This window comes from Anguilla anguilla, chromosome 9 (genome assembly GCF_013347855.1).
Source record: "Anguilla anguilla isolate fAngAng1 chromosome 9, fAngAng1.pri, whole genome shotgun sequence".
In the NCBI taxonomy this organism is placed as follows: domain Eukaryota; kingdom Metazoa; phylum Chordata; class Actinopteri; order Anguilliformes; family Anguillidae; genus Anguilla; species Anguilla anguilla.
Window position 1 is genome coordinate 50,334,681 of NC_049209.1, and position 24,487 is coordinate 50,359,167.

Consider the following 24,487-nt stretch of genomic DNA (forward strand, 5'->3'; position numbering starts at 1 on the left):
GCTGTTTCCTGTTGTCTTTGTCATTGTCCTTATTGGGAATCCAGGGAAGATCATGTGCTGTGGTGACCATCTCACTACATCCTGTTTCCATGCCTTTCAGTGCTGCAATACCACTTCTCACCACATGGGGAGGGGGCCTCCTCTGTTGTCATGACAGCCTGTATAAGTTCATGGCTTTATTCTTGCCATTGAACTCATCTTCAAACTCACTTTTTTTTTTTTTCAAATCACACCTTAAACCTCATAATTATTTATTTTAAATTAATTTGGTACCCAGTGTGGGGCTGAACGCGTCCAGTTCCCACCCTAATTTGGAATGTCCAATCATCTTCTTCATCCGCTGCCACGTTCATGTGTGAACCCCACAGCCGAATTGGGCCATTCTGATTCTGTTAAGACCTGCAGAAGACCTTTCATAACTGGCCAGCAACGGGGGTCCAGCAGGGGGTTGCTGGATTGTGGGACCCCCCCCCTAACACAGACAGGATCCTCCCTCACCCAGAACCCTGCAGTTGCACATTGACCCATGGAGCTCCCGGAGCCACAGGTGGTACCGGGACAGTTCGGATTCGGTCTCGGGGCCCAGATCACGAGGCTCACCCCTTGCACCGACCGAGTGGGCCACCCAGCAGCTCCCCGTCGTAAATGTTTCCCCGTTCCGAAACGCTCCAAAATGTTGAAACGCTCCAGCAGAACATTCCACGCTCACTTTCCTTTCTGCCTTCGCTTCGGCTTTGAACCTTTGGAAGCTCTGGAAAACGCCGTCACGAAGCAAGATAATGCCTCGTGGAATCGTTATGAATAATAAACTCTGACTAGAGTGGCTGACCCCTGTCAGGACCTCAGCCAAACCAAGCGTGCATGACAAGTCTATGGTCGGGCGCTTTTTTTTTTAGCTTGTTGGCAATAAGTGTCATTTTTTAAAGCATAGAATATGGTCCCAATTAACCCCCAAATTTCTGTACATTTGCTTTGACTGATGATTTAAAAAAGAAAATTTTTATCCATTCCAACTGTAGGACCACCCGTCTGCTCACTGCAGCCTTTGTCAGTTGACCAATCACCTTTGTACATCATAGTTTCCAATTTGCATATTTTTATACCCTGTGCAATAACTTGTTTTGCATATTTAAGGAATTTATTAAGCCACAAGGTATAGGCTATACTTTCCCCTTGAGAACAGTTTTGAGAACAGCAGAATTATATTTATGCAAAGTATGCCAATTCTGAACAGGAGAGTTGGAGGGACACGCCATGTCCATATTCACTTCCATTTAACTTCTGATTTATCAGCCTATTAAACTGATAAACCGTTGATTGGTTAGAATGTAAACATTCCATTTTACTTACGTAAGCAGCATGATCTCCAAAAGACTGATACCAAATCATCATAATTGTGTACAGCATGAGAATTTGCTTTCAGCATAGAGATAATTCAAAAATATTTTAAATTTTCAACTGAATAAAGTCTATATCAGGATATATGTTTCATATGTCTATTGTCGCTATGATAAAATATTATTTTAATAACACAAATTATTACTTGAATTGATCTGTATCTCAATTTCACAAGTCAAACGTCCAAGTGCAAATCCTTTATAAATGTTTCTAGCCTACATAGTTAATAAACCTGCAACGTCTGGTGTTTACATCTATCTTGGCCACGGCGAATGAAATAAGATCACATAGGGGCCTACGGACCTTCTGATTCCGGATGACGAACAGTAACTAGCAGTCATCATTGGCATAATTTAGTTCTAATTAGTTCTATGTTGATTGCATTGTGTTATTAGATCTATGAATTATATTATTACGCAGAGAACCCGTTGCATCATTCTTGCTGTATTTATGTTTATGGATGTGTGGTCTCGGCCAGAATTCCCCGGATCTACGCATCTTTCGACGGTGGCTTCAATAGTGTTTTCAGGAAGTGCACAGGTCAACGCCGTGCGTATACCTGGCGCACAGGTGAGTGGGTGGGTACTTCTGATAGGGGGCGAGGCTATGTGCCGCGGTAACGAAGACGTGGTTTGAGTTGGGCAGTTGGAAGCGTTTGGTGCTCTCTGGCTAAAATGGATTATCATCTAAATGAACAGCGATTTGTATGAAACTTTTTCATCGAGGGATTCCGTGGTCTGCGCTGGTACGTGTCGAACGTTTATGTACAATATGATACAAATAATTAAAAATATATATTTTGTAATTGATTATTTTTTGTAACGAGTTGCAATTCAAAATTACCTCCTGTAGGCTTTTACCGGCAGATTGCATTTAGCCGCTATCTCAATTAACTTGCGTCTGGTTAAATGAATTGGTCACAGTTTTAAGATCCAAACCCGTCGTCTTTACATTGTCCGGGTCTCTAGAGTGTCGTCATTTCACCATCTGTTTGGTTGCAGTACATTGGAACAATAGCCAGAAACGGGATGTTAGAAGGTTCCTTAAACTTTTTTTTTTTTTGCACGTTATCCATTGCATGGTTCAGTTTAAAGCGCGCATCATTCTGTTAAGCTCGCAGTGACTTTTCTGGCTTTCAGACATGTCAAAGGCCCGTTTAAATTAAATGCAAGTAGCGCTGTAATCAATGTAGCATGTGTCCAATGTTTTAAATTGTCGTTGAATTTGTAGTGCCCAATGTTTTTTATTGCATTAAGAAATGTTGTAGACCTGGACTGAACCTATACTCAACAAAAATGTCCTGCAACATCTGGGTTTCTCGTTGTTTTGGTCTATTTACAGTGTATTAAAACATCACTAAAGAGATGGTTCTTAATGCACATTTGAGTTCTCTATAAAATTAAATATCAATTTTTTTCATTAATATTTATTTATTAGCAAAATGTGCACTCTGTAACCACAAGTGAAAACGAGGGAGCAAAAAAATCATATTTGTCTTGGAATATTGAACAGTGGCGTGGGTTTATCGATCTAATTCAACAGTGGCGTGGGTTATTGCAGGTTATACATTATTGACAAAACTTTGAAAAATCCTGACAGCACGGGCCAAGCTCGACTTTGTGGTTGTTATTCAAGTTGTTCTCTCGCCAATATTTCCTCTAAAGGCTTTTTATACTGTAAAAAACGTTCCAAATAAAAATCATTTTACGGCTATAAAGGGTCCAACTAATTTCCCCGCTACCAGTCTGGAGCTATGAAGGACTTTTTTTCATGCTCCACCGCTACAACATATTTTTTGTTATTTCACATAAATTTAAACGGGAAAATAAATGTGCCGACATTTTCCAAGTGGTTTGTTTCAAATTCGCCCTGTAATTATTCCTACCGGCTTGCCCGAAAGCAGAATTATGCGTGTGCTCTGTTGTATTGCCACGGCGCAGGCTAAAGATTATTATAGATTATTATTCCATATGTCACGATGCTGCTACATGCTTGAATAGCTAAATGTAACGGAGGGCCTGTATCCTCATTCGGCCTTCCACCGCTACAGTGCGAGCAGAAACTGCTTCAAAAAGCAGAACTTCTGAGGCTGCGTTTATGCGTAAATTAATTTTACAAGGGTTTTTTTATTTTGGCCAATGGCGGACATGGGTTCATGTTAATGCTAGGAGGTTAATTGTGTGGCCGTTATTAGACTACTAAAGCCAGACTGTTCCTGTCCACAAGCAGTAATTCATTTTTTGTTTTTATCCCTTCTCTCCAGTTTGTAAAAAAAAAAAAGAAAAAGAAAAGAGTGCAGCGCCTATCCAGTTGGTCTTTAGCGTGAAATACGTGCCTTACAGCCAGATGTATATTCAAATGATTCTCTTATCTGGGTGCTGGGAGAAAGTGGTCAGAATGGGCAGCTTGTGACTTGACAAGAGAAATCTAAAAAATGCAAATTGTATAGACTGCTCAGGCCGATTAGTATGTTTGACTTTCTGACTGTTTTCCATGATGAACGCTGTTATCGGTAGCCTATAGGAAGACATCCAACAGTGCAGCATACCTACCCCCTCACTCTTCTCATATATGCACGTGCATATAAACTCACGGAAACAGAATAAACTGAAATATATGGTAAATATGTGGAACAAAAATATTTAATTGAAAATATGATTCGTCAGAGAAATGTTGATAAATCTTAATGTGTCATTAATGTGTATATTTATCCATATATTGGGAAGTGTAGCAAATATATTTCATTACATATTTTATATTTTATTTCCATCTATTTTCAGTATGTTGTATTTCTATAAGGGCCGTCAGTGGCAGTGCTGGTCAAAGGGCTACAGCTGAGTCCCCTGTCAAATACTGGTCATTGAATGGTTCACTTTGTTCAAGGAAGATGTAGAACCCTGTTTTGACTCCATAGGTAATTTTCACTTGTGTTTTTGGTTATTTTGCAGGGTACAGCTGAGGAAGATGAGGGAGGAAGCACCAAGAGCATAAGAACAAACTACACAGACCTCTGCCTTGCATGACCCAAACACTTGAACGGTCTTTGACTGTGCTCACACACGCAGTTTGGACTCTCGGTTCTGAAACGGACCGTTGGGAGACCATACTTCTGCGTCTCCCTATCTCTGCTCCTGTCTCTTGCCTGTTCGGTTTGGCTTTCCATCTTGCCGACGACAGCCATCCAGATTTTTTTCCTTTTTTTTTTCTTCAATAAAAGCAGATGGATGGTGATGTAGCCATGGTTACCTCGCCTCCTTTTCGTCCGCCGGACTCCGCGGCAGACGGAGCGGATTCCGCAACTGTGGCGTCTCCTACCCCCCCACCCCCACCTCCACCTCCACCTCCCAATCTTCCTCCTCCTCCTCCACCACCCCCTCCCCCTCCCCCGCCCCCGCCCCCGCCAGGCCCCGGCAGCGGCCCCGGCGGCGGCGTCGTCGGCGGCGACGTCTTCTTGCGGAGCGTCCAGCGGCGGTCCCGCATGCGCAACTTCAACTGGGACGCCATCCCGCGGCAGAGCGTGCTGGGCAAGCGCAACGTGTGGACGGCGCGGCGGGGGGCCGAGCCCGAGGACTTCCCGCTGGACATCGAGCGCATGGAGGAGCTCTTCAGCCACGGCGGGCCGGGCGGGCCGCCCAAGGAGCGGCCCGCCTCCGCCGCCGCCAAAGTCGCCACCGTCCCGGGGAGGGGCGGGAGGGGCCTGCCCGCGTCCGCCCAGGCCGGCGAAGCGGTGAGCACCCCCGCGCGCGCGCTCGCGCATGCCGCAATCCGATTGGCCCGTCGCCTCCGTTGCTTAGCAACCGCGGCGGCCTGATGCACGCTAGCCTTGTCGATCGCTGCACCTGTTGCTTCTGCCTGCCTAATCTAAGACTAGAACATTTGAAAAGAGTATTTCCAAATCGCGCCATCCATCTATCTGCGTTTTAATGGGACCTGGGGGGTGACAAAAACTTGCACTCCCACATTACGTCGGACGTACGTAGGCATAGAAAGTTAGCTGTCTGCTGTTCTGAGTGACTTGTATCTGTAGCCTAGCAACAACATAGCTTAGCAATTAGATTAGATCACCTATTATTGACATTAATGCTACGTCTTTCATCTGCGGTTAAGTGAGAGGGTTAGTGGAGCGTTTTCCCAAAACTGCACTGCGATCCACTGATGGATTGTGGGTGGGGCTTGGGCTGAGAGGTGGACTGGCTCATGCACTACTCTAGCCACAGCTCACAACACGTTATAAAAATTTTAAAAATGTAAATATTGAAACGGAACAAAATGAATGTCCACATTCCAACTTATCTGGTGACATTTTAACACGGGGTGGGTCACAGAAAAAACAGTCGCTCGTTAAGCGAGTCTGCGATGCTCGGAAAGTTTGGGAAGCCGCAAAACCTCTTAATTGGTCTGCCTCTCGGTCGCTTAGCAACCGAGATGGTCTGCCAGATCCCTTCTCCTGACATTTCAGGGTTGTTCTGTCCTCCGTTTAATGAGGAGGGTTAGTGTGTTCATGTGTGACTGAGATGTGTTCCAACACCTAAGGCTCCGGGGTGCGATGTGTGAAAGAGTCTCTTTTGTTAAAGCATAGTCACAGTTTCTACAGACCCAACAGATACTCGGCCCCGGGGATTAGCATTGAATGCTAGCCGTCTCCCAGCCGAGGAATCTGAAACTTGCATAATGTAATTTGTATCGTGAATATTCATGAGGGGGGGCATGGCCAAGTACAGTGGGGTGTGGCACCTGAAACTCCTGTCACCAGTTGGAACCCCCTGCAGGTAGAGAGCTGTGAGGACAGAGCAAAGCAGTTAGCTGGTTAGTTTGTGTAACTGTCTTTGCCGGCTCCGATGTTTGCGTGAATTCTCATGTGCATTTCTGCAAACACCGTAAACCCCCTTACAGTAATTTAAATAATGCTGCTCGGATTTGTGTACAGTGACAGCCACTTCTGTAGACATTATTTCATCCAGTTGAAGTTAAATGAGTGTCTTCAGCCTCTTCAGCAGAGTTTATTTTGCAGTGACGATGCCAATGGCTGTTCCAATAGAGATATTACTTGTGGAATTTCTCACACAAGTTCTGGCTTACTGCTACAAGTGAAGCAAGGAGAGGTGGGAATGGTCTGAAAAGATTTCACGAGAACCTGCTCACGACCGCACTTCTTAACCGTGCCTGACTAGCGACGGTTTCACAATCGTAAAGTGGCTTATAGAAGATGAAAGAAACGTTGAGATAAATTTTCAGAAAGGCTAAGAGGAGACCCATCTAAAAAGTCACTTCCTTGATATGACTCATTCTTTCTCAGATAACCTTGGATTAAAGGTCGAAGCGCTGGCCTGCTAAGTCACAATGGCTGGGAAGGATAAGCGCTTTTTAATCCCATGAGTGAGGCGTAGAGAACGGCCCTTGCATAACTTATAAGATCTGCACGTTTCCAGAGTCTTGATCTCTCCCTCTGTCACAGCAGATACGAAACTGTGACGTTGGACGTGCGATTAATTTATTGTAAATCGTGGACTGCGTTGACGCTTTCAGAATTCCTGGTTACGCAACCGTTTGGGATGTGGTGTGTTGCCAGGTTATTCAAACCATTTTTGGTTTTTAACAGGCAGTCTACTGTTCTTTTCATGCTGGACCTAAGGCTGTGGGGATATGTTTGTTAATCAGTTTGTTCTTCACTTCAGTTTGTAAAAAAATAATAATGAAAGACTTAAGCACATTGAAGTTCTTGTTGACATGCTATAGGTTTGGCCGTGACATATTACTGATATGCTTGTTGGGTCCATAGTGAGGTAATGCTATTGCATGACATTTATTAATGTAGTTTTTATTTAATATGAATGTGTAGCTATGGGAGTTACCCGTTCATTTCATTGGGGGCTGTGGTTATACTTGTATTACAGCTGGAACAATATTATACCGTATTTTGCCTGCAGAAAGTTACGGATCCTTGGGTGCAATCTTTGCTTCCCAGGAAAATTCTGTGGTAGTGTGACTTCCGTATGATAGTCAAGATGTTCAAGCACTAAGAAAAGCAACAAAACTGCTGATATTTTCACCCTGCCACTAATATTTATAATGTTGCACTTTAACATTATCCCCATAGTTTGGGAAGTGAGCTTGTGAATCCAAGGTCGTAAGTTTAATTCCCCGCTGTGGTGCTGCTGTTGTACCCTTGAGCCAAAGCACTTAACATGAACTGCTTCGGTGAAGTATCTCGGTGTATAAATGGATTGCGTGTGCGGCGTTTTATCTGTGTAATTCTCTCTGGGTAAGTGTGTGCCTGCGGTATGCTGAAATGTGATGTAATTTCACGGTTTTATATGCCCAGAAAGAATATTAGTTATTTTTAGAAAGAGAAGTAACATCTGGGGAGATAAAGGTTGTCGTTTGTATGCATTTCTCCATGGAATGGAATCATGCTGTAGAGAAAAGTGAATTTCTATACGAGGAATTTGTCTGTAGGTGAAAAGCAGTTGTTGAAATATGATGAGTAACTTGTTTGCATGACTTCACTTTAATGTTGGGGGGCAACCTCTGAACCCTTTAATTGATTCTTGTTCACTTGGAGGTCAAAGGTCAGTTTAGCCATTGCTTTTTCTCACTGGTTACGTCATCTTTGATGGTCATGAGGTTTGTCTGTTTGCCTGGCTACCGAAAGGATATAGGATCTATTCCAGGTCAAAGGTCACCTTCTGAGCTTTGAAATGACACCCACCCATCCTTTTTAGTCTAGCAGAGGGGTGCCCAACCATGTTCTTGGAGATCTATATTCCTGTAGGTCTTCCATTATATCCCTAATTTGGCACTCCTGATTCTACTTATTAGTAGTCTGACTCACAGGATATAGACTCTGGGTATAAGCCCACCATTGGCCAATTATTTCAGCCGGAATTCTCCTCCCCTTCCGCTATCAGCGCGTTATTGTTTTTTGCAAGGGCACAGTCGCTGCATCCTGGGCTTAGCGCCGCCCAAGACGATTGTGATTGGTTTAAAGAAATACAAACAAGCCAGAGAGTTTTTTCCCCTATACCGATATCCCCAGACCTTTCTTCAGCACTGTGCCAGCGCTGAAACGAAGTGTGGAGATAGGTCTGGCTATGGTCTCTCGCTGTTGAATGAGGTATGCTTTGTTAGGGTTGAAATGAAAACCTACAGTACAGTATATCTCCAGGAACAAGGTTGGGCAGCTCTGGCCGAGCACATACCAGACTTCATATTGGCTTGGTGTAAAGGCGATAGAGCTGCTGAGGGTTTTTGAACCTTGTCCCTTGCTGGCCACCATACGCAGAGGTATGATGAGCCCCAGGGTCTCCAATCAAGGGGCCGACCACATTCTGCAGCTAAGGTTCATGCATCTCTTAACTCTGAACTCTCCTACACTTAATACACAGCAGGATCTCTTTTAGGCTAGCACACAGATTCTGTCCATGTCAGCGCCCTCTCTTACCTCATTCTGCCCCCCCCCCCCTCCCCCCCCCCCCCCCGTTTTCTCGTCCCCTCAGGTCTCCATTTTGAATGCTAAGAAGAGCATGAACGTCGGGATCTTTCTGAAGCAGTTTAAGAGGTAAGGGCGCTGTCCATTCCCTGGAATCCTACACACCTGTCAATCAACGCACATGTTCACTAATTGCATGTGCAGGTAGTGCAGAGGTGTGATTGGTTCGGTGTGTTCTATCGCAGTAGATTTGTTCCAGAAATCGCTCGGAGTGTTCAAAATGACTGTCCCATGGAATAGCATAGGGCAGCCCTGCCCTACGGAGACACACAGGAGCCTTTTGGAACCCTTTTTTCCGAGAGCGTATTGTGCTGTTTTTAGGGGGATGGGGACATTGGTGGTATGGGTGCGGTTCATGTTCTTTCACAGGAAACGGGTACAGAGTGGTCATCCACGGTGGAGAAGCTGACTCCTATTGGCTGGATTCCTGCTCTAACGCACCGCAGATGTGATGATTGGGCACAATTCTTCTTTTCTGACTCATTCTATTTGTTCATTGGAAATGTAGCCAGCCCTGTAAAACCGCCATCAGTAAGACGGTTCTGCGCGGTCCTCGTTCCACAGAAGGGCGGTCACACCCGCAGGTGTACCTGGCGCGTCAGGTAGAGGTGACCACAGCGGCCTGGGGGTGTGCCCCAGGCTGGGTGTTTTGACAGGGGGCAGCGGGTGTTTCTATGGAAACGGGGGGTAGTGCTTCCTGGGTTCAGTCCCCGCCCCCCTGCATGAGTAATCCTGGAGGCCGGATTCCGTAGTGCAGACGTCGCCCCTGTTCCAGAGCCGACTGATATCTGAACAGCTCTCCTACCGCAGACCAGCGGTCCTTTCTGTTGTTCATTACCGCTTTTCTTTCTCTCTATCCACCATTCAGTGCAATGCTTTTCAGTGAATTGATACTGCACTCACACATAAATACATGCGCACACACACACACACACACACACACACACACACACACACAATGCTTTTCAGTGAATTGATACCCCACATGGACACACACACACACACACACACACACACGCACAAACTGTTTTTCAGTGAATTCACACCCCACACATTCTCTCACACACGCACGCACGCTCACACACACACACAAATGGCTCAAAGTGCAATGGAATAAGGGAACACTTGCTTATTATACTGCTTCCGCCTGCTTCAGAAACTAATTTGCACACATTAATTTGCAGTGTAAATTTGCATTGCATTTGTCTTCATTAATCTGACCCATTTAAAGGTGGGAACGTCTCTTCTTCTTGCATCTCTGAGGTCTGTGCCAAACTGTCTTACTGCAGGCGGAACATCTCCTCCTTATCGAACTACCTGAGGTGCTAATTACCCAGGGTGTGACTTCCGGAACCTTATCGAGGAGTGGTTCCCCAGGAGCGATTTCAAAGCGATCTTAAGATCTCTTAAGTTGAAATAAATACCATGCCCGTCACCCAGCCCACATTTGATTGAGTGCATTTGAATTTAATTGGATTTGGTGCAAAATAGTTTCTCATTGTAAAGGTGAAAACAAACACCTGTGCACCCCCCCCCCCCCCCACTCCCGTTCTCCAGGACTAATATCAGTTTGACCCCTGATGAAAAGATTATAGTGCTGGGCAATGAATCTACACTTTCTGGTGCTCTAAGTAATCTGTTTTTCTGATTGATTTATGAATGCACGAAATGGTTGAAACTGTCTCGGCACCTTTTTAAAATTCTTTAAGTGCCTCGGTTTTTTAGTGCATCGAATAAGTAACTTGTGTCCTGTGCTTGCACACTGGCTGACTCGTGTGCTCCCTCTACAGGCCGATGAGGGAAATGGTGGAGGACATCCAGCAGGGAAACTGGCTGAAGTTCGGGACGGGGAAGCTGAGGGAGCTGTCCAAGCACCTGCCCGAAGAGGGAGAGGTGAGCGGGATCTCATTAACCCCATTTAGCAGTGAGGTCACACACATGTGAATGGAATGTCGTTAACTCAACGTTCTAATGCTGATGTAACAGTCACTGCTGGTGATTGAAAGCGGTGGAGTTCTAGAACACTGATTTAGAATTTTGGAATAAGCATTCCAACAAAACCTACTCTTGAGATGGTTGATACAGTTGCATTGCATTACTGTCATTTTAGCAAATGCTCATATCCAGAGAGACCTAAACAACCTTTGTATTTTTTAAAATGTATTTATTTATTTATTTATTTTTACATAGTATCCATTTCTACAGCTGGATATTTACGCAAGCAATTGAGGTTAAGTGCCTTGCTCCAGGGTGCAACAGCAGTGCTCTACATGGGAATCGAGTCTGCGGCCATTAGGCCAGAAGCCCGGAGCCTTACCCATTATGCTGCACTGCAGTTATCAGTTCATTGCACACACAAGCTCCAGCCATATTGTGGGCTTCCAGAGGCTTCTGTCGGTACCTACCTCTGGAGCCACAAGGTGGTGTGGGCTGGTTTAAGCCTGTTTTGGTACCGTTATCAGTATGCGTTTGTGAATTTGGTTTTGTCATCACTGGCTCAGTTTTCCTATTTTCCTTTTGTAAAAGTGCAAAACAACCTTATACTCAATATAACCTTTTCTCTCCACCTATACTGTGCTGGTTCAAGGGTGTAAAAAGTGTGTTTGTGTCTGTTTTAAGCTGAAGACTTCCATGTTAAGATTGAAGACGGCAAGAGGTTGTGTTTGTATTTGCGTTTAGGTGCAAGCTGTCTTATTTAGGTGTGAAACTATAACTGGTTTTGTTTGTGTCCGTGTTCAGGTGAAGAAGCTGCTTTGTTAAGGTGTGATACTGTAACAGGTTGTGTCTGTGTTCAGGTGAAGAAGCTGCTCGCGTTCAGGGGTGACCTGTGCCGATTGTGTGAGGCTGACCTGTTCATGGTGCTCCTGGTCAAAGTCCCCAGGTGAGTGCTCTCACTGACTGTGCTCCTGCTTAAAACCCCTACATGCACAAAAAGGCATTGGGATTTACAGACTTGTCTGTTTTTCCTCCTAATTTTACACTGCTGTTCCCTGTATCCTGCTGTGGACCACTATAAATCCTGTTTAAGCTGTTAGCTTACGCACCTACGCACCACACTGGCACTTGCAAAGAACCATGAGTCAAAATTAAGTTGGGGGGGATTTGTTGATGTTGGGTAGCCATAAGAGTGAAGCTCTCAACAAAGCACTCTTCCTTATATCAACGACAACAGTGCCTACAGTACATGAGTTTTAAAAAAACAAATTTTTATAAAGAGAGGGCTGGGTTGCATGTTGTGCATCACTGCCAGTGGCACGCGCGTTGCATGTAATAGCGTGTGATAGCATGGAAAATACCTCTTCACTTCACTCTGTATGTTCAGGCTTTTCCCAAAAAAAACCCCTCTTTGGATTCTAACCTTCAACACAGTTTAGAGTGATTCTGGACGATGTCCCGCACCATGTTGTTTTAGGGTATTTGGATACTTAAATATTAAAGAATGGAGTTCATTTTTTTTAAGCAACCGAACCTCCTCCAAAAACCACTTCTGTATTTCGCATGCCATTTCCTGTCTATACTGCGGCTATATTTTCCAATGTAGCCCATTAATAATATACGGCTATGAGCGGTCTCGCTTCCAAAAAAAAAAAAAAAAAAAAAAATGCTGACAACTAGCGCTCAACGTAATGGGAGAAGAACGCATCTGAAAACCATAATTAATTCTGCTGTCATTCATTCAAACGATGCGAAAACAAGCGCAGGATGACGGCAAATGTCGGGGGTTAGACGCGAGTGTTTATTTTGAATCGAACTCCGTTATTTTTGAATTGGCCCGTGCGGTAGCGTGCGTTTACTTGGCAGGCGCGCGCCGACGCTGATATTAATAATTAACGATTCCTTCCAGCTACGAGGCGCGAATCCGCAGTCTGGTGCTCCGCGAGGAGTTCTTCCCCCTCATCGAGGAAATGAAGCAGTCCATCGCCGTCATGACAACGGCTGCTAAAGGTAACGCCTGCCTGCTCTGTCTGCCTATGTTTCTCGCCCCCCCAGAGAATGCGTGAATGTTTTGAGTGAAAGTAGCTCCCAGTTCTCCTCACTTAACCCACGGGTGTCAAACTGAAGTCCTGGAGGACCGCAGTGTCTTTGCGGTTTCCCTTCAGTCAGGCCAATTAAGGACCTACAGAACAAGATGTGGGGATTTTTTTAGCCAACCAGTGTCTTAATTACCGGTGCTGAAAAGCTGAAAACCAGCAGACCCTGCAGCCCTCCAGAACTGGATTCTGACACCCATGACTTGATGAACCAGTGCAAAATGGCTGCCATTTGCTGGTTCATGCAAAACCCATTTACTCTAACCAAACCTTGGGAGAAAAATCATAATTGCGAGCTTGAATTTGAGGTTTGAATTATCATGCTTTTGTTGTGTATTTTTGCAGATGGATAAACATGTAGTTACTTTTTATGCAGGGTAAAATGCACTTGCGTGCAATTTGGGACTTTAAGGTTCTAAGACTTTATTTCAAGACTTTACTGTCTGCCGAACAAACCGTATCATTTCATGCCACTGCATTGTATTTGTCCGTTGCCGTGCGGCAAACAGCAGCAGAGAGGTCAGCTCATTGCTACTTTGTGTTATCGCACAGTTTAGCTCATTTGCAATTTAACTCTTTGCTGCCTTCGTGCTCTATAGAATCAAGATCTTAACAACCATGGCTGTAACCCTTTCAAAGAGTAGGTTTTTTGGAATGTTTTCTCAGAACTCCACTGCTTTCAATGGCCAGCAGTGATTGTGACATCAGAATTAGAATGTTCAGTTCAGTTAAGAACGTTCTAATCACATAATGGTTATCTTGCGGCATAAAAGGTTGAAGGCCCACTGAATGTAATGCGTATGCATCTGTGCGTCTGTCTGTCCGTCCGTCCGTCCGTCCACAGAGCTGCTGGACTGCGATGACCTTCACTCCATCATTCGCCTGGTGCTGAAGGCGGGAAACTACATGAACGCCGTGAGTGAAGAAGGGAGCTCACTCTGTAACCGGGCAGGGTTTAGGGGGTTTCCACGGAAACGGCGCTCTGCTGAAACAAAGCTTAATCGCTTTAGCCTTAATCGGCTATTCAAGCAAGGGAATGGTTATTTTTTCCTTTTTTTTTTTTTTTTTTAAAGGAAGAGTAATACTTTTGGAGTACTTCCGATTGGTACGGAGTAATTTAAACCATGACCATGCTGTTCTTGGATGGAAGTGACCCTTGCACTTTGCATTTGTAGTGTGTTAGTGGCATTTGGCACAGTAGTATTATTCCCTTTGACCTCTGACCTTTAACCCAAGGAAGTGATGCAGAGCCCCAAGCTTTGCTTGCCCCTGCCCCTTTTCCCAAATCTGTTCTTTCTCTCTCTTCCTCCTCGGCCGTCCCGTCCTGGTAGGGCGGGTATGCGGGAAGCGCCATCGGGTTCCGGATGGCCTCGCTGCTCAAGCTGGTGGACACCAAGGCCAACAAGCCCAGCATGAACCTGATGCACTACGTGGCCATGGTGAGGCGCTGTTGAGCATCAGATGGAACGCAGCTGTGTCACATGTTGTGATGTAAATTTGTACACAGTAAAATGTCCAGTGTAAAATGAACTCTTAGAGAGGTCTCTATTGGACTCCTATGTTCCATATTAGAGTTGAATTAGCTCTACACTTTTTAAGGGTGTACCACTTTTGCTACAGGTTCTATAGACCAGGGGTGTCCAGTCGTATCCAAAAAAGGCCTGGTATGGGTGCTGGTTTTTGTTTTAGCCCAGCACTACAACACCTGATTCAGCTTAACTAATCATGGTCTGCAGTCAAGACCTTGCCAAGTGCAATCAGGCATCATAGTGCTGAGCCAAAACAAAAACTTCACGAGCAAACAGTTACTTACAAAATAAATAATATTGTCATCAATTAATTGTTTCTGTAACTGTTTTATTAAAGCAGTACGGCACTCAAGACTGTGCTCTATTGTGAATACAGTTCACTTCGCATCATGCCTAGCAGTTCCCCTGTAGCTGTGACTATATTCACAATACAGCACTTCCTCTCATGCCCTATTGCTTAAATATAACACTGGAAACTCCTGTCACTGGAAGCACAGATGACAGATAGAAGATGGTAGCTGACCATATGATTAGTTTGTAGAATGTGCGCTTGTCCCGAAGTCGGTCCTAATGAGCCAAAATTCAATAAAATCTTTCTTCCCCCCCCCCCCCCCCCCCCCGCGCTTCAGCAAGCTCAGGAGATCGACGCGTCGCTGCTGAAGTTCCCCAATCAGCTTCAGAACATCGGGACTGCAGCCAGGTACGGGAAACTGGTGGTCGGGGGGGCAGCTGGGGATTTTTGGGTTCCGTGAAAAGTTCTTGCATGTGTTTCTTTACATAACCTTTCAGTGGGTGTTTATATTTGGTCTGATTGGTGTAGCTGTTTGGGCGATGACTGTAGCTGAGTTCTCTTCCACCCCACGCAGGATCCAGAAGCAGGAAGTGGAGACGGACTTCAAGAGGGAGGTGGAGAAAGTGAAGGAGGCGAAGGAGGACTCTTCCAAGCAGCCGGAGCTGGAGTCGCAGATGGAGAGCTTTCTGAGGGTGAGTGGGTCGCATGCAAACAACCATCAAACGAGCAAAAAACCCACACACCTACATTCGTCCACCAGGGGAGATCCTTCGCTTTTTATATTGTGCGAGACAAACGAGACAAAGATCACAGCTGTGTACGCAATGCTTTGTCTCTGTGAACTTTTGCTTTCAGAGATTCAGCCTAAAATCAGTAACACTGGCATATTAACATCAGATCTTCTTGAGCTGCTAAGTGGAATCAGGTGTGCCCAGTTAGGGCTTACATGTAAACCTACTGGACGATGGATCTCCAGGAACAGGGGTTGGTCAGCCCTGTGTTAAACCAGTGCACCAGTTCTCATTACGTGTTGATGTGAACCCTTTGCCCCTTCCCAGAGGGCCGAGGTGAGGCTGGCCGAGGTGGAGGTGTCCCTGCAGGCCCTGGACTCCGTCAGCCAGTCCGTGGCCGAGTTCTTCTGCGAGGATCCCGCCCTCTTCAGGCTGGAGGAGTGCTGCTCCATCTTCCACTCCTTCTGCGACAAGTTCATGAGGGCTGTGCAGGTGAGTACCCCAAGACCAGAGCCGTACAGGTGAGACCCCAAACAAGGGGCGTCTGACTCCAGACGAGGGCGAGACAGACCCCAGACACCGGGGGCGTCTGACTCCAGACAGAGATTTTAAGGCTATGGTTTAAAAAACGTCCCAACTCAACTAGATGGGTCGATAGATTGATTAATAGATGTAGTTTATTGATCTCCAACAGCAGATCTCCAGCACTGTACAGCACTGACACACAGGCGTAGTGAAAGTAACAGCCATCACATGACACATCTGCACACATACTGAACCCTGACAAGTACTATGGTGCAGGTTTGGATCCTATGGGACAGGTGTGTGAGCCAGAGGCTAAAGGTAACTTGTAGCCCTGACTTTTGAAAGACCCCAGACACAATGGCGACTCTCTTTCCGTTTGCTGGCTCTGCGCAGGAGAACCGCGAGCGGGAGGTGGCGGAGCAGAAGAAGAGGCAGAGGCTCCAGAACGCGGCCAAGCGGCGGTCCGTGGCCACCTGCTCCGGCCTGGACCGCGACAAGGACCTGGAGGACGTGGCCCTGGAGGCCGTCCTGGAGAAGTTCCTGTCCAGCCGCGGGTCCCGCCGGAGGGGTGGGGCCACCGCGCCCGCGGGGGGCAGCCTGGCCGATTTGGGCTTGGGGAAGACGACGACGACGACGTCGTCGACGACCACCTCCGTGGGGGAGCCCCAGCCGAAGCCCTGCCCCTTCAGAGGCGCCGAGGCGCGGATGAACGGGTGGAATTCGGCTCAGGACCTGAGCGTGAGCGCGAGCGCCCGGACAGGGGAGGGGCAGCCCCGCGGGGCGGACGAGAGGAGAGAGAGGGCGGCGTCCATCGACAGCAAGACCACCCCGAAGGGGCGCGACCGCGCCCGCGACCGGAGGAGGACGGACTCCCACTTCTACCCCGGCGTGCGCTCCTCGGCCGCGTCCTTGGTGGAGGAGGAAGAGGAGGACCGGGAGGAGGCGGAGGGGGATGGGGAGAAGGAGAACGAGGAGAACAAGGAGGAGGAGGTGCTGAGGATGCGGGAGGTGTCCCGGCGCGTCCTGCGCTACCAGAGCAGCCGGGAGAGCCTGTTGCCCGGGCAACACCTCCTCCTGGACCCCCCGCGGGGGCCGGGCGGAGCCGCCACTTCGCCCCTGCGCCGCGACGGCGAAGCCCCGCCCACTCCCCGCACCGTGCTCAGCCCGCGCCTGCCCCCCAGGGCCACCCCTCCCAACGGCCCCAACCGCCGCCACTCGCCCGCCGTCTCCCCGGGCGACCGCCTCGAGGAGAAGCGCGCCCCCGCGGTGTCCCCCAGGGTCCCGCCCCCTCCCCTGGCACTCGTGGGGAGGATGAAGTCCCTGGACAGCTGCCTCCCATCGGCCCCGCCTTCCCAGCCCTCCCGCCCCGCCCCCAGGACCGCCACCTCCCTCCCCGACTGCCCCATGCAGAGGGCCCCCTCCCGGGGCCCCACGGACGTCCCGCCCGCCTTCCGCTTCGGAGACATCTTCCAGAAACGGGCCAATCAGGGCTCGGCAACGGCAAGGCCGGACAGGCGGGGGGGGTCGGCCTTCGTGTCCTTCTTCAAGCGCCTGGGGGAGAGACCCCCCCCGACTCCTGCCAACGGGACCGCTGGAATCCTGAGGGCCCTGGGCCCCTGACCCTGGGCCCCCGCTCCCAGAGACACTCGTGACAGAGATCCAGACCGTTTTCTGTTTTTAAATTCTCTTTGTTTTTAATGGTTTTAAATTTCTGAGCCTCGAGAATACCGGGTTCCTCCTATCCTCCTGTTTTTTTGTGTGGGGGGAGGGACTGTTTTTAATGAAACCAAGGCAAGCGTGCACTTGCTTTGGTCCCATCGGTAGAACGTGACCGAGTTCGTCGATGGACTGTGTGTAAGGGGACGTGTTTAGCTGTGGAAGTCCTTCAGGGTTCCCAAACTGTTTTGATAAGATTTACATTATTTATTTTCTGAATAGGGTGCCCTGGCCTAAGGCGACAATGGCTGAGCATTTTAAACAGTGAGTCCGACTCACTCACTGTACATCCAAGTTCATCCTATCTAAAGTTCATTGTTTGGTAGTAATGTATCTTTTGGAAGCTGATCCTAAAACCACTCCGGTCCTGTTTAATTCTCGCACCCCCAACCAAAACCCGCCCCAACCCCCTCAGTCCACCTGCGTCTATCAACTTAGGAGACGTCTCCAAAAAAAACGGGTCAAATTATTTTTTTTTAATAAAGTGTGGTGTTCCATCATTCTCTGCATTTGGATGAAATCATTTTTTCCCTCTGTTTTTTTCAATTCAAGGATCTGTCTTGCGTAGTTCGGTCCTAGATAAGGGGGGGAACTTGTGAGAATGTGGAAAAAGTGATGTTGTCTCGTGCCTGGCGTCATCGTCGGGAGTATCGTGGAGGGATATTGAGGACATCGGGTTGGAGTCGCTGGAGACGTGCGTTTGGATAGGGACCACAGGCAGACATTACTGAGCCTCCGGTCACTAACTTGGTAAAACTTGTTCTGAGGTGCGCAGATTTTCGATGCCCGTTGGTATGCAGTTGCTTTTGTTTGTTATTGGATAATTGTTCACTGAGCACTTTTAAAATTGGACAGAAACCCCCTTCTCCCTTTCACATCGTGGAGAATACACAGATTTAAGTGGGTCAGTCTTAAATCAGCGAATTGTATTCACACACTCGTTCTGCTGGATCCTAATAGAGGTGGCACCCATTTTTTTTCCTTTTCTTTTTGTAAAATTTATTTTGGACTTTGGGGGAAAAATCTGCTCCCTGTAACAAACGTGCTGCCTTTTTTTATTAAAAAGCATTCATGTCCCAATGAGGTAGTCTCTGTTTTGTTTTTATTTCCTTCACCGTTTTTTTCAGCCATTCGGCGTTCGTCTGTCGAGACATCCGACTTTGTCGATGGGTGATGTCACTTCCTGTCGGGAGTGCTGACCGAGTGGAAAGTGAACTGGGCCCAGACGGGTGTCGATGTCCGAAGAGCAGACAAGTCGGGCTTTGTTTCGCTCGGTCCCGCCTCATCTATTATTGCTGCTCTGAGTCCTGCCAGGGTGACTGTCGGACTCTCGATCTCCTTTGGCTCTTTCTGTGAGCATCACGGGGGGGGGGGGTGGTAGAAAAACTGGCCCTTTCTGTTTCGCCTTGTTGCCAGGGAAACGGTGTTTACTTAGAGTGATTTCATCGGGCCCTGGTGACACAGGGAAAATAATGCCCCCTGGAACAGAGCGCTCTACACAGACAAGTTCTTTCACACACAGCGGTGTCTCTCTCTTTCTCCCTCTCTCTCTCTCTGACTTTCTTTCACTCTCTCACTCTGTCTCTAATGCTTTCTCTTTCTCACTGTCTCTCTTTTGCCCTCTCACTCTCTCTCTCCCGCTGTCTCTCTCTCTGTCTCTCTCTCTCTTTTTTTGTCTCTTCTCTCTCAAGTCATTTTTGGTTTAACTCTCAACTAACTGACTGATCACCTGATTTCATAACACCAGAACCCCCCCCCCCCGCCCCCCTTCAGCTCCTCAGTGGCCGCTGCAGTGTGGAATTCATACCTGTGAGCCAGACTGAACCAGTCTGTCACCTGTGGGTCCTCTGCCGTGTTTACCTGGAGATGTGAACCCACTCTCAAGCATAAAGGTGTTTTTGTCTCATTCTGATTGAGAGTTTTAGGTGATTCTGAAACGGTCCCCACAAGGACAAATCCCAGGCGTGTGTGTAGAACCGGAGGAGACCGATGGCATTGATTGTGCTCCTCACCTGAAACCCTTTACAGGTGGGGCCGTTGAACCAGCACCCCTGTTGGGATCCAGCGCTGGTGGGAACCTGTTTTAACTTCCCCCAGCTGAGTCCTGTTAGGAGCTTCTCCACCCAACCGAAATGGAGCGGGGGATAGGGGTGTGTGTGTATGTGTGAGAGAGAATGTGTGTGTGTGTGTGTGTGAGAGAGAGAAAGAGAGAGACACAGTATGGGGGGGGGGGAGGCAGGGATAAGGAAACACGAGGAGGGTGAGAGAAGAACAAGATCTGGACGGCCAGAATACAAAGAGAGAGAGGGAGGGAGGGAGGGAGAGGAGGAGACGGAGCGAAACTTTGCCGGAGAAAGAGCGTGCGTTAAAAAGGCTGAAGTGTCCCGCAGGAGGCTGAGGACTTGAGCAGCGCGGGTTTGAGGGGGGGGAGCACCACTCCACTCAGGCACGGGCACACGAGGAGCACCCAGGCGAAGGGGTGCAGAGAGCAGGAGGGGTTCGGGACGTCCGCTTCCAGGAGCCCCCCCTCTGCGTGAGCCCAGAGATTCGGGAGGGTCGACTGGAGAGGTCAAAGGTAATTACAAAAGTGCTGGGTAGATTTGGTTATTGGGTGGGTGGAGTGGGCTGGGGAGGGGGTCATATATAGAGAATAGGCTAAAAATATATAATCGTAGACAAATTTGCTAATTATCAGTTTCAGATATTGCAATGTATAGATATGTTTTTAAAAATGCACTGCATTGAAATCTATTTTTATAAAGTCAACAAATTTACAATCACTAATATAATCAATTTACCCAAGAGTGGAAAAACCTCAACATCTTTCATTCTGCTAATGCTAATGTTATACAGCTTGGAGCCGCATAAGTGTTTTTTTATTAATGTTAAAAGCTTAAACTAATGAGTAAACAAACAATGAGTGGCAACTAATTTGTATGATTAATACAGTGTACAAGTAAGAATGCTGTGAGCATATTTCATATTTAATTTCACGCCGTTTTTAGATGCAAACGCATCAGGTTTGAGAAGGATATTGTGTATTGAATTTCAGTATGAGCACAACTAGGTACAGTTTGATGTACTGTCTTATGTATGTTGTTCATTGCTCCCAAATGTTTCCAATGGTACGCAACATTTGTGAGCGTTGAGTAAGTGATTGTGATCAAAAGTTCTCATAAGCAAATAGGACGGTTCTAAAGCCTGTTACTGTTCTCATCATGTTCACACAACATGTTCTCATCTCTTTTGAAACCACCCACTCACATGCACAAATGGAAAAAGCACAGTCTGTGTTCCATTGTCTGTTAAGTGCATCTGCAACTAGTAACTAGTTGATTTCATGCATTCTGCAAGTCACAGGTTCATGGTGTGATGGAAGAACCTTGCCCTGAAATGTCAAAAAAAAAAAGAATTTGTTAAAATGAAAATTTCCCCCATTTACAAACATTAAACCAAATTATGTTTTTTGTCACATGGGGAATTAGAACCAACTCGATAATTTTTTGAGTTGCAAGACTTTTACATGTACATAAAGCTGGAATTGGAAAGTTAATTGTGTTCAAGAACATACACACACACACACACAAAACACACATGGCACCAATATGCAAGCTAACACTGCTATATTCCAGCATGCACTGACTCTGTGTACTACATAGGATATTCCCACATATAACACGAGGTGGTACTGAGCGAAAAAACATGTTAGTCAGCAATTAACTCAACGCAGATGCGTCTGTTTAGTCTGAAGTCGACTGAGGAAAGAATATGGAAATAATAATCCTAAAATTATATGAAACAAGGCTGAAGGCAAAGTGGCCAAGTTTCCTGATTGCAGCCAAAGTTTAAAGAGAATACATAATCTTGGACACAAATCTGTCAAAACGAGGTCCAGGAATATGGCACGTGCCCCTAGCAGGCTTTGTTGCTGTTTCATAATCAGTTATGCTTGAATTGCGCATCAGAGAGATTAATATTTGAGGATAGTTTTAACAAAAGTTTTTTGTTTTTGTTTTTTTTTTGCTTGTACATTGTGGTTGAAGAACATTGTCAAGGTTTTTTATTTTTTTATTTGAACAATTCCCGTGAAATTATGACCAGGAGTTAGGAATTAGTAAATGATACTAAGTGTGTGTTCTTTGAAAATGATCCATTCACCCTTGGGGATGGGGTGTTGAGAAAACAAAATTCACTTTGCCAACACTTTGCACAAGTGCCTGGGCAGCTGCTAAATTTAAACGCATTTCCCTGAGGTTAAACGAGAAGCCTTACAAAAGGAAGAATATCAGTCTTGTTTGCTGTTACCTTTGGCAGTTGGTGGCGGTTAATTTGTCACCCCAGCGGTGGGGAATGCGGGCAGCGTTAGATTTAGTGAGCGGTTTGTCACCGATGCCAACGAGCAAACACAAAGGTCTTCCTGTTGTCTCGGGGCCCTGCCTGTCCGTGTTATAGTGAAATATATCGACGTCCGATGCCCGCGGATTTCATCCGCCCCGTCGTGGCAACCTCCAAAGCGAACGTGTTTTTGCGACTTGGGCACGGAAATACGAAGCCCTCGAAGAGACCCGTTAGCCTTGCCGCTCAGTTAGAAGCGGCCATTTTGAGGCCTAGCGGCCGGTGTGTCGACGCTAAAAACGATCGCACGGAAACGCCGTGTGAGCTCCTGCTGTGGAATCTTTGCGCACAGTGCGAAGTCTGATTGATTATCGTGGCTGATATGTCACAAATCTGAGCCAATGGGAGTGTCCGACCTTGTTTGCCTGATTGTTCTTTCTATAGACTAAAATGTGAAATGAATGTTTTCAACGTGCCGGTATTTTTCAATATGGTGAAAGTCTGACGGGAAGTCAACCTGTCAATGTAAAAAAAACAAAACAAACTGTGTTTTTCATGTCAAGTAAAGCAAGAAACTCATGTTAAACTTTTAACCTGTTTCTTCTTACTAAAGCATTCTTGAGAAACAGCACTCATTAGAAAATTCACGAACACTGACATGCAAAAACATTAAGCATTGTCTCATGATTTGAGACAATGCTTACGTTTTCTGACAGTAATATTGTTTGACATGTTTTGACTTACCATCTCAATTTAGCAGGCACAGATGTTGCCTTGTGCGCCAAGGTTCTTCAGCTACGTCTTGAGGGCAATGTTATTTTTAAAATCCTACATACTTTTCCGTGCACTGGATATTAAATAGACATCAAAGAGGCTCATTGTGTTCCTAGCAGGGTTCGTTAATTTAGTGTTCTATGCCCTCAGAAGAAGGCTCCTCCGTGTTTCCTTAGGGGAACCCTGTCTGGTTCAAGGGTTCAGACGAAATGGTGCATTCTGGGAGCTTTCGCAATTTTCACACCCAGCAAAGAGGGTTCCATAAAGGACTGAAAGACAAGGAACCCCCTTTTTTCTCTGATGATGTAGCTTCAGTTGGCTGACCCTAATCGGAGCCATTTAAAAAACAAAATATGTGCATAATGTTTTTTACGTGTACGTCAAGAAACAAGTCTTCTTAAGATACAGGTTGGTTCTCACAATATGCAGGAAAATCATTATCTTGCCAATAGTGAGAGGTACAATGCGTATAATATATATTCACCCACTTGGTACTTGGGATCAACAGAAAAATACTCTGTAATATGACTGAAAAACAAGGACACTGGGTATGTTGATTTTCATGCAGTCTGTTGGCAGTCATATCATTTCCTACCACAAGATGATGCCGTTTCCCCCCCTCTTTTTTCTTTTTCCTGGTTTCTCCACCAGAGCAGCACTGAAACCCTTGTGAGCACATTGCTCCCTTTAGTATTTAAAGTAACATGGCATGTTCTCATGGGAACAGATCCAGCACAAAACAGCACAAACGAAAACGAATTGCAGCTGCACAGATCTTCGTGTAAAACACGATTTCTAAAACATGCAGAAAGATGCTAGTAATACAGAGCTAAGGCAGGAGGTCTGAGTGTCATTACTGTAAGGTTGTGTTTAATGACATGCTTAAAACTGTTCCTTTTGTTCAGGTTATACAACCCTGCACTTGGGGACAGCTTCCATAACGCCTTTTGCTTTGAGAGTGACCAACCACCAGCGGGACAAAATGATTGGGTAAGTCTTTGGCAGCAATAGGAGTTTTTTTTTTTTTTTCTTTTTTGGTGGGGGTGGGGGGGGGGGGGGGGTTTGTAATCCAAAACAGGACCAGGTTAATTAGCCCTCTTATTCAGCCCCAGTGCTCAGTCCTGCTTTTGTGTTTTTCTTTTTCTTCGCTCAGCCATGGAAAAGAGATTTGGGTAGAATTACTCGTGAAAGAAAACAAAATTAAGAGCCTTTTTCTTATAGGTAGTATAATCCTGCTGTTCAGGGGTATATTCCATTTCACTGCTGCAAGAACACCCTGATTAATACCCTTCCTACTGAATAAGATATCGAAATTCCCAGCAACACCCTAAGCCCCCCCCCCCCCCCACCCCCGACTGTTCATTTTTCTCTCAAAGTGTGTTTTCCTTGTTCGGCTCATCGTTAATAGTCCGACTGCGCATTCATAAGAACATTAGACACACGTTAATGGCATCCTTTATTGTGTTTATTCTGGCTGGCGTGATGTATAGATGTAACATATATGAAGTCGATAAAGTGGGCCTGCACACGGCCACCGACCGCAACCCTGCCGTCGAACCCGACAAGCGGAATCAATTTTCCCCCTGCGAGAGTTCTTGAGAATGCCATGGGAGCCATAAAGAATAGAACACATTGATTTCATTGTGGGGAAAAAAAAAATGTGATGT

At 46.4% G+C, this 24,487-nt stretch overlaps 2 protein-coding genes across 3 annotated transcripts in view; both read left to right on the forward strand.

Moving 5' to 3' along the window:
• The first annotated feature begins 4,636 nt into the window (after positions 1–4,636).
• fhdc3 (FH2 domain containing 3) lies at positions 4,637–18,794 on the forward strand. The gene is made up of 12 exons (XM_035435067.1): positions 4,637–4,658; positions 4,803–5,125; positions 8,895–8,956; positions 10,678–10,780; positions 11,683–11,768; positions 12,732–12,832; positions 13,763–13,833; positions 14,250–14,357; positions 15,077–15,147; positions 15,314–15,431; positions 15,798–15,962; positions 16,389–18,794. Exons 1-12 carry the CDS (start codon positions 4,637–4,639, stop codon positions 17,613–17,615), a joined length of 2,457 nt encoding a protein of 818 aa, XP_035290958.1. The 3' UTR covers positions 17,616–18,794.
• A 1,230-nt stretch (positions 18,795–20,024) lies between these two features.
• The window catches only part of trim3b (tripartite motif containing 3b), a 45,566-nt gene continuing 41,103 nt past the window's right edge, over positions 20,025–24,487 (forward strand). Inside the window, exons 1-2 of one of the 2 annotated variants that reach the window (XM_035433819.1) lie at positions 20,025–20,286; positions 23,726–23,810. The gene's annotated coding sequence lies outside the window, so the exon portion shown is untranslated. The remainder of the gene's footprint in view (positions 20,287–23,725; positions 23,811–24,487) is intronic. The other variant, XM_035433822.1, reaches the window with a different exon arrangement.

Excerpts from the sequence above, each read along its gene's own strand:
- fhdc3 (XM_035435067.1), top strand. The coding sequence starts at position 4,637 with ATGGTTACCTCGCCTCCTTTTC. Across the intron at positions 10,781-11,682 it reads ACCTGCCCGAAGAGGGAGAG|GTGAAGAAGCTGCTCGCGTT; the intron begins GTGAGCGGGATC and ends GTCTGTGTTCAG. Across the intron at positions 15,148-15,313 it reads AACATCGGGACTGCAGCCAG|GATCCAGAAGCAGGAAGTGG; the intron begins GTACGGGAAACT and ends CACCCCACGCAG.